The sequence below is a fragment of the Phyllobates terribilis genome, unplaced genomic scaffold, assembly GCF_046119375.1.
Source record: "Phyllobates terribilis strain yellow unplaced genomic scaffold, ASM4611937v1 Scaffold_2__4_contigs__length_985480577, whole genome shotgun sequence".
Classification (NCBI taxonomy): Eukaryota; Metazoa; Chordata; class Amphibia; order Anura; family Dendrobatidae; genus Phyllobates; species Phyllobates terribilis.
Window position 1 is genome coordinate 896,982,698 of NW_027362762.1, and position 12,561 is coordinate 896,995,258.

The window sequence follows — 12,561 nt, forward strand, 5'->3', positions numbered from 1 at the left end:
TCTGCATCCCCGCCATGATGGATGAGGAACCGCAGTCACCTGGGCAGCAGCTGTCACCGCCACAGGAAGTACAGCAGCAGCCACAGCCATCAAAGCAGCGCAAGCAGCTCAAACAAATGGAACGGGAATCTTCCCATCGACAAAGTCACAGCAGTGAGGGGCGTACGAGTTCCGGCAAGACTGGTCAGAAAAGACTTTGTCAGTCCACCTCCGCCAGATGGGAGCCCTCATGTGAACGGCAACCACCGCCTCCGGTACCCTAGTCTGAACGGCAGTGTGGTGAGTGATCTTCGTGAAAGTCTCACCTTGAATAATGTGCTCTTCTCTCTCTCTCTTTTCCTCCTTCTTCTCCTTTTATTTCTTGGGGCAGGAGGCGAAGAAGTGTAGTGCTAAAAGTAAAAACAGGGAGTGTGCTTTATGCAAAATCGGTCTTCCCACCTCCTATGCCAAATACCTATGCTCGGACTGTATTCAGAAAACCATTGCAGAGGAGTCCCCCAGGTTTTCTTTAGAATTAAAGGATCTAATCCAGACAGAGGTCAGAGAGTCTTTAAGAGGCTTAACCTCACTCAAAAAGAAGAAGCGAAAACTAGTTTCTTCAGAATCAGAGGAATCAGTGGAGTCCCGTTTTACGAGAGAACTGCCTTCCTCCTCTAATCACTCCTCATCGTCATCGGAGTCTTCGGATGATGATGGGGGGGGGGGCAGACCTTGTTTTTCGGTTGATAATTCTGAGAGACTAGTTAAAGCCGTCAGAGGGACTATGGGTATTACCGATACCAAAGTGCCCAGAACAGTCCAGGATGTTATGTTCGGGGGCTTAGACCAAAGGAGGAGACGCTCATTCCCGGTCAATGACAGGATTAAATCTCTGATAGAAAGGGAATGGAAGAAACCGGAGAGGAAGGGTCAGCTGCCGTCATCCTCCAAGCGGAGGTACCCCTTTGAGGATGAGGATGCGGCTAAATGGGACAAAACCCATAAGATTGACGTGGCCATTTCAAAATCTTCAAAAAAATCCACTCTGCCCTTTGAGGATTTAGGAGCCTTAAAAGACCCGCTGGATAAAAAAGCGGAGTCCTTCCTTAAGCAAACCTGGGAATCGTCAGCAGGGGCCCTTAAACCGGCAGTAGCAGCGACCTGCACTGCTAGATCTATGATGATCTGGCTTCAACAATTGGAAGACCAGATCAGGGGGAATGTGTCCAAGGAGAAAATCAGACCTTCCTCTTGTGCAGGGAGCGGCTGCATTCCTGGCAGATGCATCGGCAGATTCAGTTAGGCTGGCTGCCCGGTCTGCAAACCTCTCTAATGCAGCCCGTAGGGCGCTATGGCTCAAGAGCTGGCCAGGAGATGTGCAGTCAAAGTCTAAACTGTGCTCAATCCCTTGTGAGGGGGACTTCTTGTTCGGCAAAGGTCTAGATGACATCCTAGATAAAGCCGCAGACAAAAAACATGGATTTCCCACGGTGTCTGGTTCCCGATTTAACAGTTCCTTTCGGAAGAGAAAATACAGCCGCAGTAAAGCTCCCAGAGACCAAGGTAGCTGGAAAGACCGAAAGCCGTATAGCAGAGGCTTCATGTTTGGGGGTCCCTCCTCCGAGAATAAGAAAGCCCCTAAGTGACAGTTCCCCCCAGGTGGGAGGAAGATTGTCCCACTTCCTGCCTGCCTGGAAGGAAATTTCATCCAATTCTTGGATCTTAGGGATAATCAGGAGGGGGCTCACATTAGAGTTCAAAAGCAGGCCCAAGAACACTGTCAAAATATCAGCCCCCAGAGGTTTAGCGGAACAGATAGCCTTACAGCAGGAAGTTCTCTCTCTGCTCATGAAAGGAGTTCTGGTGGAAACACCTGCACCCGAGCAAGGAAGAGGATTCTATTCGACTCTCTTCCTAATAAAGTAGCCGGACGGCTCCTTCAGGACCATTGCGAACTTAAAGAGACTGAACGACCATTTAATCTACAGGCCTTTCAAGATGGAAACAATAAAATCGGCCATAAAGATGTTATTTCCGGACTGTTTTATGTGCGTCCTCGATCTGAAGGACGCCTACTACCACGTCCCGATTTTGCCAGATCATCAACAGTTTCTTAGAGTAGCTGTGCAATTCGGCAGGCACGTAAGGCATTTTCAGTTCGCAGCTCTTCCCTTTGGCATTTCCATGGCGCCGAGAGTCTTCACAAAAATCATTCTGGAGGTCACAGCGCACTTGAGGGAAAGAGATATTTTGGTCATCCCTTATCTGGACGACTTCTTAGTAGTGGGCAGATCAAGTCAACTCTGTGCTCTAGCCCTGGCGGACGTCATGGCCAGTCTAAGACGCCTAGGTTGGCTGTTAAATCTGGAGAAGTCAAGGCTGGAACCAAAGAGGGTTCAGTCTTTCCTGGGTCTCATTCTGGACTCAGAAAACCAAACCTGTCTTCTGCCAGAGGAAAAGAAACTGAAGATCAGATCCCTAACATCTCAGGTTGTCAGCAATCCGACCATGACCCTGAGGAGTGCAATGTCTCTGTTGGGTACAATGACGTCTTGCATCCCGGCGGTTCAGTGGGCCCAGCACCATTCCAGATGTCTTCAACAGGAGATTCTGGCAGCGGACAGGCGGCTCAAAGGTCGCCTGAATGGGAAAATATCTCTTCCAGATGTTGTGATCAACTCCCTGGACTGGTGGACATCTCCGGTCAACCTATCTTTGGGGGTTCCTTGGACCTTCCAGGTGTCGGATACAATTACAACAGACGCAAGTGCGGAAGGTTGGGGAGCTCACCTAAGGGATCGTTCTGTACAAGGCCTCTGGTCGGACAGCGAGACAAGTCTCTCTTCCAACATGAAAGAGCTGTTGGCAGCCAGAAACGCACTAAAAGAATTCAGTTCTGTTCTTCAGGGTCCTCACGTCAGGATAATGTCAGACAACAGATCAACAGTCGCCTACATCAATCATCAGGGGGGTACCAGGTCTCTCCCTCTGATGTTAATAGCGGATCAGATCTTCAGGTTTGCCGAGAGTCGGCTGGTTACGCGCTCGGCACTGCATATAAAAGGGGAAGAGAACATAAAGGCCGATTTCTTGAGTCGTCACATCTTGAAACAAGGAGAGTGGGAGTTGAATCCAGCCGTTTTTCAGCAGATTGTGGATCGGTGGGGACAGCCCCAGATAGATCTGTTTGCAAACAGACACAATCGGAAGACCGAAACCTTTTGCTCCCTGAATCCAAAAGTTTGCGGTGGACGCGCTGCAGATTCAGTGGGATTTCACTCTAGCTTATGCCTTTCCCCCTTTAGTACTGATCCCTACTATCCTGAGGAAGATCCGAGAGGAACGGGCGAGGGTTATATTGATCGCCCCGTTCTGGCCCAAGAGACCATGGTTCACTTGGATGAAGAGAATGTCCCAAGCAGATCCATGGGTTCTTCCGGACATCCCGGATCTCCTCAGGCAGGGCCCAGTCTGTCATCCCCAAAGAGCGGGCCTGCATTTGACGGCTTGGATTTTGAGAGGTCGCTATTGACGCAAAGGGGGTTTTCTCCGGATCTTGTTACTACCCTTCTAGCAAGTAGAAAGCCGATAACAACTAGAATCTATGGTAGAACCTGGGCTAAGTTCTTGTCTACCTCGGGTCAGTCTGCCAAAGGGAGGATTCCTATTGAGGCCATACTAGAATTCCTCCAGAAGGGGTTAAACATGGGACTAGCCACCAGTACTCTTAAGGTACAGGTATCGGCTCTGGGGGCACTGTATAATTATGACTTGTCAGCAAATAGATGGATCATTAGATTTATTAAAGCCTGTCATAGATCCAGACCTATTCCTGTTCCAAGAATGCCTCCTTGGGACCTTAATTTAGTTCTGGAAGCATTAACCAAACCTCCCTTCGAGCCCTTAGAGAAGGTTTCAGAAAAAATCTTAACTTTAAAGACTGCGCTATTGGTGGCCCTGACATCAGCTCGTAGAGTCAGTGACTTACACGCACTATCCGTTAACCATCCATTCACTCAAGTATGTATGGATAGAGTAATCTTAAGACCAGACCCGGCCTATCTTCCAAAGGTAGCCTCCAAGTTCCATAGGACGCAAGTAATCACTCTCCCTTCCTTCTATCCTAATCCTAGAGATTCTGAGGAACATAAGCTTCACACCTTAGATGTTAAGAGGGTGTTAGTCCAGTATTTGGAAGTGACAAAAGCCTGGAGAAAGAGTGACGCTTTATTTATATCCTTTCAGGGGGCTAGGAAAGGACTTAAGGTTACAAGGGGGACCATAGCTAGATGGGTCAGGGATACTATTACCTTAGCCTACTCTTCTAGCAATCTGCCGGTTCCTGAGAACCTGAAGGCCCATTCCACCAGAATGGTAGCTGCTTCCTGGGCTGAGAAGGTGGATGTGCCCATCGACATTATATGTAAGGCGGCAACTTGGTCATCCCCTGCTACATTTTACAAACATTACCGTCTTGACCTTTCCTCTTCTACTGATCTGTCCTTTGGTAGAAGGGTGTTGCAAGCGGTGATCCCTCCCTCTGGTATTTGATCTCTATAAATCTCTCAGGTGGTGCTGTCATGGGAGAAGGGGAAAAGATCCTAGTTACTTACCGGTAACGGGATTTTACAGAGCCCATGACAGCACCCTATTAATTCCCTCCCCTTTATCACTGTGGTGTGCACTTTTTTTAAGGTGTTTAGTACATATGTTGAGGTGGTGGTTATGTATTAACCTGTCTTCGGAGGCCCTCTCATGCTCTGAAACAAAAACTGATACGGAGGAGAGGTACCGTCTTTTTATTCAGTAGATTCCTGTCCTTGGTGGGCGGATACCCTCTCTCAGGTGGTGCTGTCATGGGCTCTGTAAAATCCCGTTACCGGTAAGTAACTAGGATCTTTTTGCATTGCTTTATTCTGAGCGCTGTAACTTTTTTATTTTTCGGCTGATGGAGCTGTATGGCGGCTTTTTTTTTGCGGAACAAGATGACGTTTTCAGCGGTACCATTTTTATTTCTATTTTGTTTTTTGATCGCTTTTTTTCCACTTTTTGTTTGGCGATATGATGAAAAAGCATAGTTTTTTGCTCCGTTTTTTATTTATTTTTATTACGGTGTGCACAGAAGGAGTTTATTAGTGTGACAGTTTTATAGCTCGGGTTGTTTCGGACGCGGCGATACCAAATAAGTGTACTTTTTTTGGTTTTGTAAAAATATACGGATTTATTGGTTTAATATTTTATTTATTTATTTTTATTTATTTTGTGATTTTTTTTTTTTTTTTTTTTTTACAGTTTAAAAACTTTTTTTTTACTTTTTTTTACATTTTGACTTAGTCCCTGTATGGGACATTATTTTTTATTTTTCTGATCACTGATCTCATGTAATGTAATAGACATGTATTACATTACATGAGATCTTCGCTGACTGTTTCACAGTCATAGTCTCCTGCCTGGCTTCAGCTGCAGGCTGAGCCAGGCAGGACACCATATATGGCAGATCCGGAGGCGGTCATGTGACCTCCAGCTGCCATAGCAACCCCAGGTCCTGGAAGGTATCAGGGGTCGTCGGAGAGGTAAGTAAGACGACCCCCTCTCCTCCTTCGATCTTCTATATGCCGCGATCACTATAGATCGCGGCATATAGAACATAGCAAAGGGTTAACATCACTGGGACCTGATCCAATCAGGTCCCGATGATGTTCCCTGTCAGAGCTAACGCTCTGCATCGGAATCGCAGCGCTTGCAGGACCCTGGGGGTCCTGAGCGCTGCGAGACCACCCACCTTTTTTAAACTTCGGCGCTGCGCAGAGCCCAGCAAGCACCGACGTTTATCTACTGTGGGCGGTCGGGAACCGGTAAAATAAAAAAATAAAAAATCTCTTTAATTTCCTTGTAAAGTGCCATTTCTTAGTGACTGTAAGAGGAAATTCTCAATTAATAAATCACACCTTTTGGGGCCAAACATTTTTTTTCAGAATTCTGACATAAAGCTGGTTAAAATGCGCAACAGTTTTGTGACTTTTGTCATTTTTACACAACACCCAGCCACGCACCCACTGTGTGTAAAGTGTACGGAGCTTTTCCAGCAGGTGGTCAAGCGCGACTAACAAATTCATCGTTATGTACACCACAAAAGTGCTGGAAATTATGATTGAAGTTTTCCCCAGGCTGACTAGAGTACGTTTGCTGGGATGGCGCTACGGCAGTGAAAAATTGCACCAAATTCATTAAGATGCACACACCTTTTAATGAATTTGGCGCATCATACACCAACGCACAGTGCATCATGACTGGCATGTTAAACACTTGTCATGTTTGTTTCTTTATAGTTTTTGGAACGTTTTCGAGTTGTTGACACGAACAGTGTCTGGTTTTTTTTTTATTATTATTATTTGAACAAACCTTTTCCTTAATGCCTTCATTCCAAGTATATGATCGCACTGGACACTGATTCTGGAGAGTATGGAGGACATCAAAGAATTAATCACAGGACAGAATTCTTCACCGAAAACCTTCCTTATAATAACCGACAGTATTCAATTTTGGTAAGTATGACTAGAGTAAAAGCTTTAATTTTAAGCAATTTTTTTTAAACTTCACATAAATAGATACGGCTGTAATTTAGATTGACATGTGTACACCAGGGCCAGCAGCCCGGGGTGAGGGAATACTGTGTTTTACTAACGGCAAGAGTTGTGCCAGCTGTATTATGTCGCCAGTACCTTGTTCTAGCAGAAATCAGCCAGAATCTGAGTTAGGCCATGGTCCCACTATCAGTATTTGGTCAGTATTTTTTTTCTCAGGAGTGGCAGCAAAAACCAGGAGTGGGTGATAAATGCAGAAATGGTGACTTGTTTCTATTAAACTTTTTCTCTGACCAATTACTGATAGTGTGGCCTTGGCCTTAGAATCGGAGCTATCTCTTGAAAGGACTCTGTTCAAACAATCATTCATTCTGTGCTGACAAAGTTCACATGCTCTGTGCACCCTTGGCTGGTCAGTCATTTAAGTGCACCTTCCGACCTGATTGCTTTCTGTCTCCACCCCTCCTCTTTGACCGCTCTGCCTTTATGGAACTTTGGAAGGGTGGAGAAAACAACTTGGGGGGAAGGTGCACCTAATTGTTTGGCCACACCGAGGGTGCACTGGGCACCTATGCTTGGCTTGAACAGTCATTCTGTGCTGACAGAAAAATGGCATGTATTGCCAGAAAAAAAGTGAGCTTGAGCCCTAAATGTTGGAAAATCTTTTTTTTTTTCACTATATCTGTGACATAGTTTTAGAAAAATTGTCCATTTTATTTGAACAAATTGTGTTTTTTCTTTATTTCCATAACTGAAAAGACTTTTCAGACACCAAGTTACTGTACTCCACTCACGAGGTTGCTCTGAAACTGTTCAGCAGCTAAAGAATTCTAGTATCTGTGAACGTACTGCACCTTCAAGGGTTATTGAGGAAATCGCGCTTTCAGAGATTTTACTGGTTGCAGATGACTTGCTGCACTCTAGTGGTTAACATTTACCACTTCACTCCTCATTCTCTGGGCCGAACGCTGCTTGTTATGCCGTGGTAGCTACATAAAGCTGACTTCCTAGTATTTGTAAAGGCTGTTTTTTCTGCCAACACATTTGATTCGTTCTCTTTTTTTTATTATTTTAATCTCTCTCCTGAATTATTGTCCTATATTTCAGATTTACATTCCATGCAGAGTGGCGCTTGTTCTTCGTAATGTTGACAACTACTAAGGACTGAAGATTCATCTTTATCTCTTCGCTGCGAGCTCGGGTTGTCTTGAAATAGAAGGATTCGCACCATGTGTAGTGATGTAGAATGTGCTCAAGGTTATCTGCAGTATTCTAATGGGTTAATAACTTGAACACGGCATTTTCTCACCTTGTGTACACGTAGGTAGAGCCAGACGGCTTGGCACACATTGTGTGCCATTTTTAATTCATGTTACTGTGAAACGTGTTAGCTGTACAGTGTGACTTTTCTTTAGAAGGTAGAGACGCGTGTTTCTTTATAGCAATATATCATCCAGGGTAAATACACTGGGGCATATTTATCAATATTTACTGCAAACGTGGACTAGACAGTGTTAAAGTGTGGCAGATTTAATCACAGTGGTTCATTCTGTTTGATAAATAGGGCACATTTTAAGATTTTCCAGTCTTAAAGGGGCTGTCCACTATTGGGATAACCCCTTCTAGATCTAAATGTTTGGCCCAAATAAAATAAAAAAGCTTATACTTGCCTCCCTTGCCGGTGCTGTTCCTCCGGTGTCGGCACTCGCGGTCCCACTCTCGTGTGGTTGTTGAGACACATGAGCCAGGCGCCCAATCAGTGCGGGCATCACTGTCCCCTCCTTTTGTCAAATTGAACATGAAGAGCAAGTCTGGGCTGCAGCTGATCTGACGTCCTTTAAATGTTCAATTCGTACGAAGGCGGGGACAGTGACTCCAGCGCTGATTGGGCGCCGGGCTCGTGTATCACAACAACAGCGCGGGAGCCCCGGGACGGAGAGGACCGACACCGCGGGAACTGCACGGTAGGTGAGTATAAGCTTTTTTATTTTATCGAGGCCAAGCGTGAAGGATGACAAGGAGTTGTCCAAATAGTAGACAACGTCTTTAAATTTTCACAACCTTCTAATTGGCTTACTTTGCACCGAAATGTTGGTGCATTTTTTTGAACCAAAGTGTTGCACTTCAGGCCCATGCCCTTCTCAGGCAAACCACTCTTCCTTGCAAGGCCACACCGCCTTGTTGGAAAAGGATCTAAGGCCACATCCCCACTCTCAGTATTTGGTCAGTATTTTTTCTCAGGAGTGGGGGACAAATCCAGATGAGGAACAATCAGAGAAAAGTATAATAGGAACAAGTCACCAATTCTGCATTTATCACCCACTCCTGGTTTTGGCTCCCGCTTCTGAGAAAAAATACTGAACGAATACTGAACAAATACTGATAGTGGAGCCGTGGCCTTAAACACATAATATGGTGCAAATCGTAGAAGTCCATTTTGGGAGCAAATTAAGTCAAAATTCTAGCCCATTTAGCTTGATAAATATGTCCCGCTGTATCTGTTTATATCAGTTACATTTCTATTTAATTGCATTATAAGCGAAAAATAATTTATTGGGAGAAAAAATCATTTATTTTTATGGTAGACGTGCTACACTGAAGCACATGGCACGTTGTATAAAGCTGACTTTTCAACTTTGTAGAAGTGGCACCCATTTTTCTGCCTGTCCGTATATTCCGTATTGCCGTAGGACACAGTCAAGATTTTACCTTTTCTAATGAAAACAAAGTAGAGAAAGTCAATTGTCTTTAGCAATCAGTCTGTTAGCTTGGTTATTTTTTTCTGATAAACTACATCTGAAATATAATTGGTTTCTATAAGCAATTTCTCACATTTTTCCTTTTCACCAGTTTTTAGAAATTTCCATTGTGTGCATAACTCATTAAAGGGGTTGTCCAAGATTGGAAAAACATAGCTGCTTTCTGCCAAAAACAGTGCCACCCTGATGTACTGGTTACGTCTGTGTGTGGTATCGCAGCCCAGCTTCATTCAAGCAGAGCTACAATGCTACACAAAACCTCATGAATGGTGCCGTTTTGGAAGAAAGACTTTTTTTTTTTTTTTTGCTAATTCCCGAGGGAGCTTGTAACTTTTTGGTTTGTTTGGTTTGCTTTTGATATTACTTTGATGCAATAAAAATATACTTTTATACACTAAGTATACACTAATTTTTCCAATAAGGTACCACAAAAAAAATACTGGAATTCAAAATGCTGCCTTTATTGACCGTGGTCCAGAATATCTTACCAGTTTTGTGTACCATGTGTTTTCCAATTTCAAAAGCAGTATGAATGTTTCATTGGAGGTTATCTATAGACCTACTGCATTAAAACTCCCAACTTGGCTCTAGCCATCCATTATAGTGATGAATAAAAATGAGTCCTATATGGTGGTTTCCCTAGCCCATATTTTTGATAAGGGAGCCATCAGCCAACCCTAAATGAGATGTTGACACTAGTGTTGAGCGCAAGTGCTCATTACTCGAGTTTGCGGAGGGTGCTCGGGTATGCACAGAGTATCGCGGGTGCGCGACTGAAATGTTCACGTCCCCCCGGCTGCATGTTTCGCGGCTGTAGACGGCCACAAATCATAGGGATATTGCCCATGTTTGTCAGGCAATCCCTCCATGTTTTGTAGCTGTCTAACAGCCACGAAACATGCATCTGCGGGGACACACACTTCACTCAAGCACCCGCGATACTAGGTGCATACCCAAGCACGTTCGGCAAACTCGAGTAACGAGCACTCATCACTAATTGACCCACAAACCCTCACCTGGGTGAGCAGCAGAACACTTTATTTTGTGACACATTCACAATTCTGATCTGACATGAGGTTATTATGGATGGCACGTCATCACACCAAATAGCTCCTTCCATTTGTGAGTAACTGATGCACTGGATACACATTATGGCTACATAATATTCTGAAAACCTTCACCGGGTACAGTCTGTAGAGTTCAGGTTCTAGGATTAACAAAGTTCTATATTTTCTTTACTTTCTATCTCGGCAGAAACGTATCTTTTTTTTTTTCCACATACTAATGTAGTTTTGTCTTTCACTGGACACTATGTACTATTTAATAGTTTTTGGTGTCATTTTTGGTCCTTTATTTCTGTATGGTCATGAATGATTTTCTATCAATGGAACAATTAGTAACTTCCTGTTCTGTGTCTATGGGTGTGTACAATACAATGTAATATTTATACAATAGAATAAAAGATCTGGTTATTAAAAATTTTCGCCAAAAAAAGTTAAATATCAATGCTTGTGTCTTTTGTGATCAACTTTTAATATATTTAACGGATATAAGAGATTCCTCAATAAATTGAAATGTTGCACAAAGATTAAGGTGGATAAAGTACCATTGTCATTTTTCATGTTTTTTTTATTCAAGTGTGGCCGCAATTTTGCTGTTTAGAATTACATAGCTTCCTTCACCAATTGTACATTTTTCCACTAATTGTACTGTAACCCACAATGTTATGTGTATCAAGGAAATCATCTTGCCCTTTTTTGAAAACTCTTATAGTGTCTGCCATCACTACCTCTTGTGGTAGGACATTCCACTGTCTGACTGTAAAGAACCCTTTCCTGTTTAGATACCGGAATTGCCTTTCTTCCACCTGTAATGAGTACCCCCTGGTCCTTAGTATGGTCTGTAGAAGGAATAATAATAACTTTTATTTATATAGCGCCAACATATTCCGCAGCACTTTGCAATTAAGCAGAGACATGTACAGACAATAAATTCAATACAAGGTGAGACAGTTCAAACAGTTACATCAGGGGTGAGGTCCCTGCTCGCAAGCTTACATTCTACAAGGAAATGGGGGGACACAATAGGTGGAAAGTGCTTGTTATTTCAGATCTGGCAATTATAATAAGTCGGGATTATCATATAAAGCTGTATGATCCGGTCATCAGCCTGTATGTTCAAGTGCAATACTCAATTATCGTGTGCATGGAGGGTGTAGAGACAGATGAACAGTAGGGAGCAGATTCTGAAATAGTATTTAGGAGGGAACAGGGGAAAGTTAGTTTACTGGGTATTTGAGGTGGTAGGCTTGTTTAAAGAGTTGGGTTTTTAAAGCGCGCTTGAAGACATCGGGGCTAGGCATCAATCGGATAGTCTGGGGTAGAGCATGCATGAGAGAAGTCTTGGAGACGGAGGTGCGAGGTTCGGATTATGGGGGATGTTAGACTTAGGTCATTTGTGGAACGGAGGGCACGTGTAGGACAATAGACTGAAATGAGAGAGGAGATATAAGGTGGTTCAGAACTGTGGAGAGCTTTGTGGGTGAGAGCAATGAGTTTATATTGGACCCTGTAGCAAATGGGTAACCAGTGTAATGACTGGCACAAGGTGGAAGTCATGTGCTAGTCTTTTGTACTGATAACACTATATATATATATATATATATATATATATATATATATATATATATATATATATATATATATATATATATATATATATATATATATATATATATATATATATATATATATTATATGAGATTTCTTCTGAGGTGTCGTTTTTCTAAGCTAAACAAGCCCAACTTTTTCAACCTATCATCATATGAGAGGCCTTCCATCCCTTGTAATATTCTAGTTGCCGGCCTTTGAACTGACTCTAACTTCTGAATATCCTTTTTAAAATGTGGAGCCCAAAACTGGATCCCATATTCCAGATGTGGCCTCACCTGTGATTTATAAAGGGGTAACAATACATTGAGATTACGGGATTTTATCTTTTTATCCATCCTAAAATCAGCTTTTGCTTCTGCTACTTGACATTGAGTACTGCTGCTCATCTTACTTGTAACCAGAATACCCAAGTCGTTCTTCTGTTCTGTAGTCCCGAGTATACTCCCATTTAATGTGTACGCAGCAATAGGATTACTCCATCCTAGGTGCATTACTCTACATTTATCTGCATTAAACCTCATCTGCCAAGTGTTTGCCCATTCAGTCATCTTATCCAGATCCTTCTGC

The 12,561-nt window shown here is 43.3% G+C and overlaps 1 protein-coding gene across 1 annotated transcript in view; it reads left to right on the forward strand.

Annotated features, from left to right (window-relative positions):
• Nucleotides 1-10,908, forward strand: part of GBE1 (1,4-alpha-glucan branching enzyme 1) — a 212,320-nt gene extending 201,412 nt beyond the window's left edge. The window contains exons 16-17 of the mRNA XM_073668212.1: nucleotides 6,405-6,524; nucleotides 7,671-10,908. Coding sequence (XP_073524313.1) covers nucleotides 6,405-6,524; nucleotides 7,671-7,724 — 174 coding nt within the window. The 3' untranslated portion in view covers nucleotides 7,725-10,908. The remainder of the gene's footprint in view (nucleotides 1-6,404; nucleotides 6,525-7,670) is intronic.
• The last annotated feature ends 1,653 nt before the right edge of the window (nucleotides 10,909-12,561 follow it).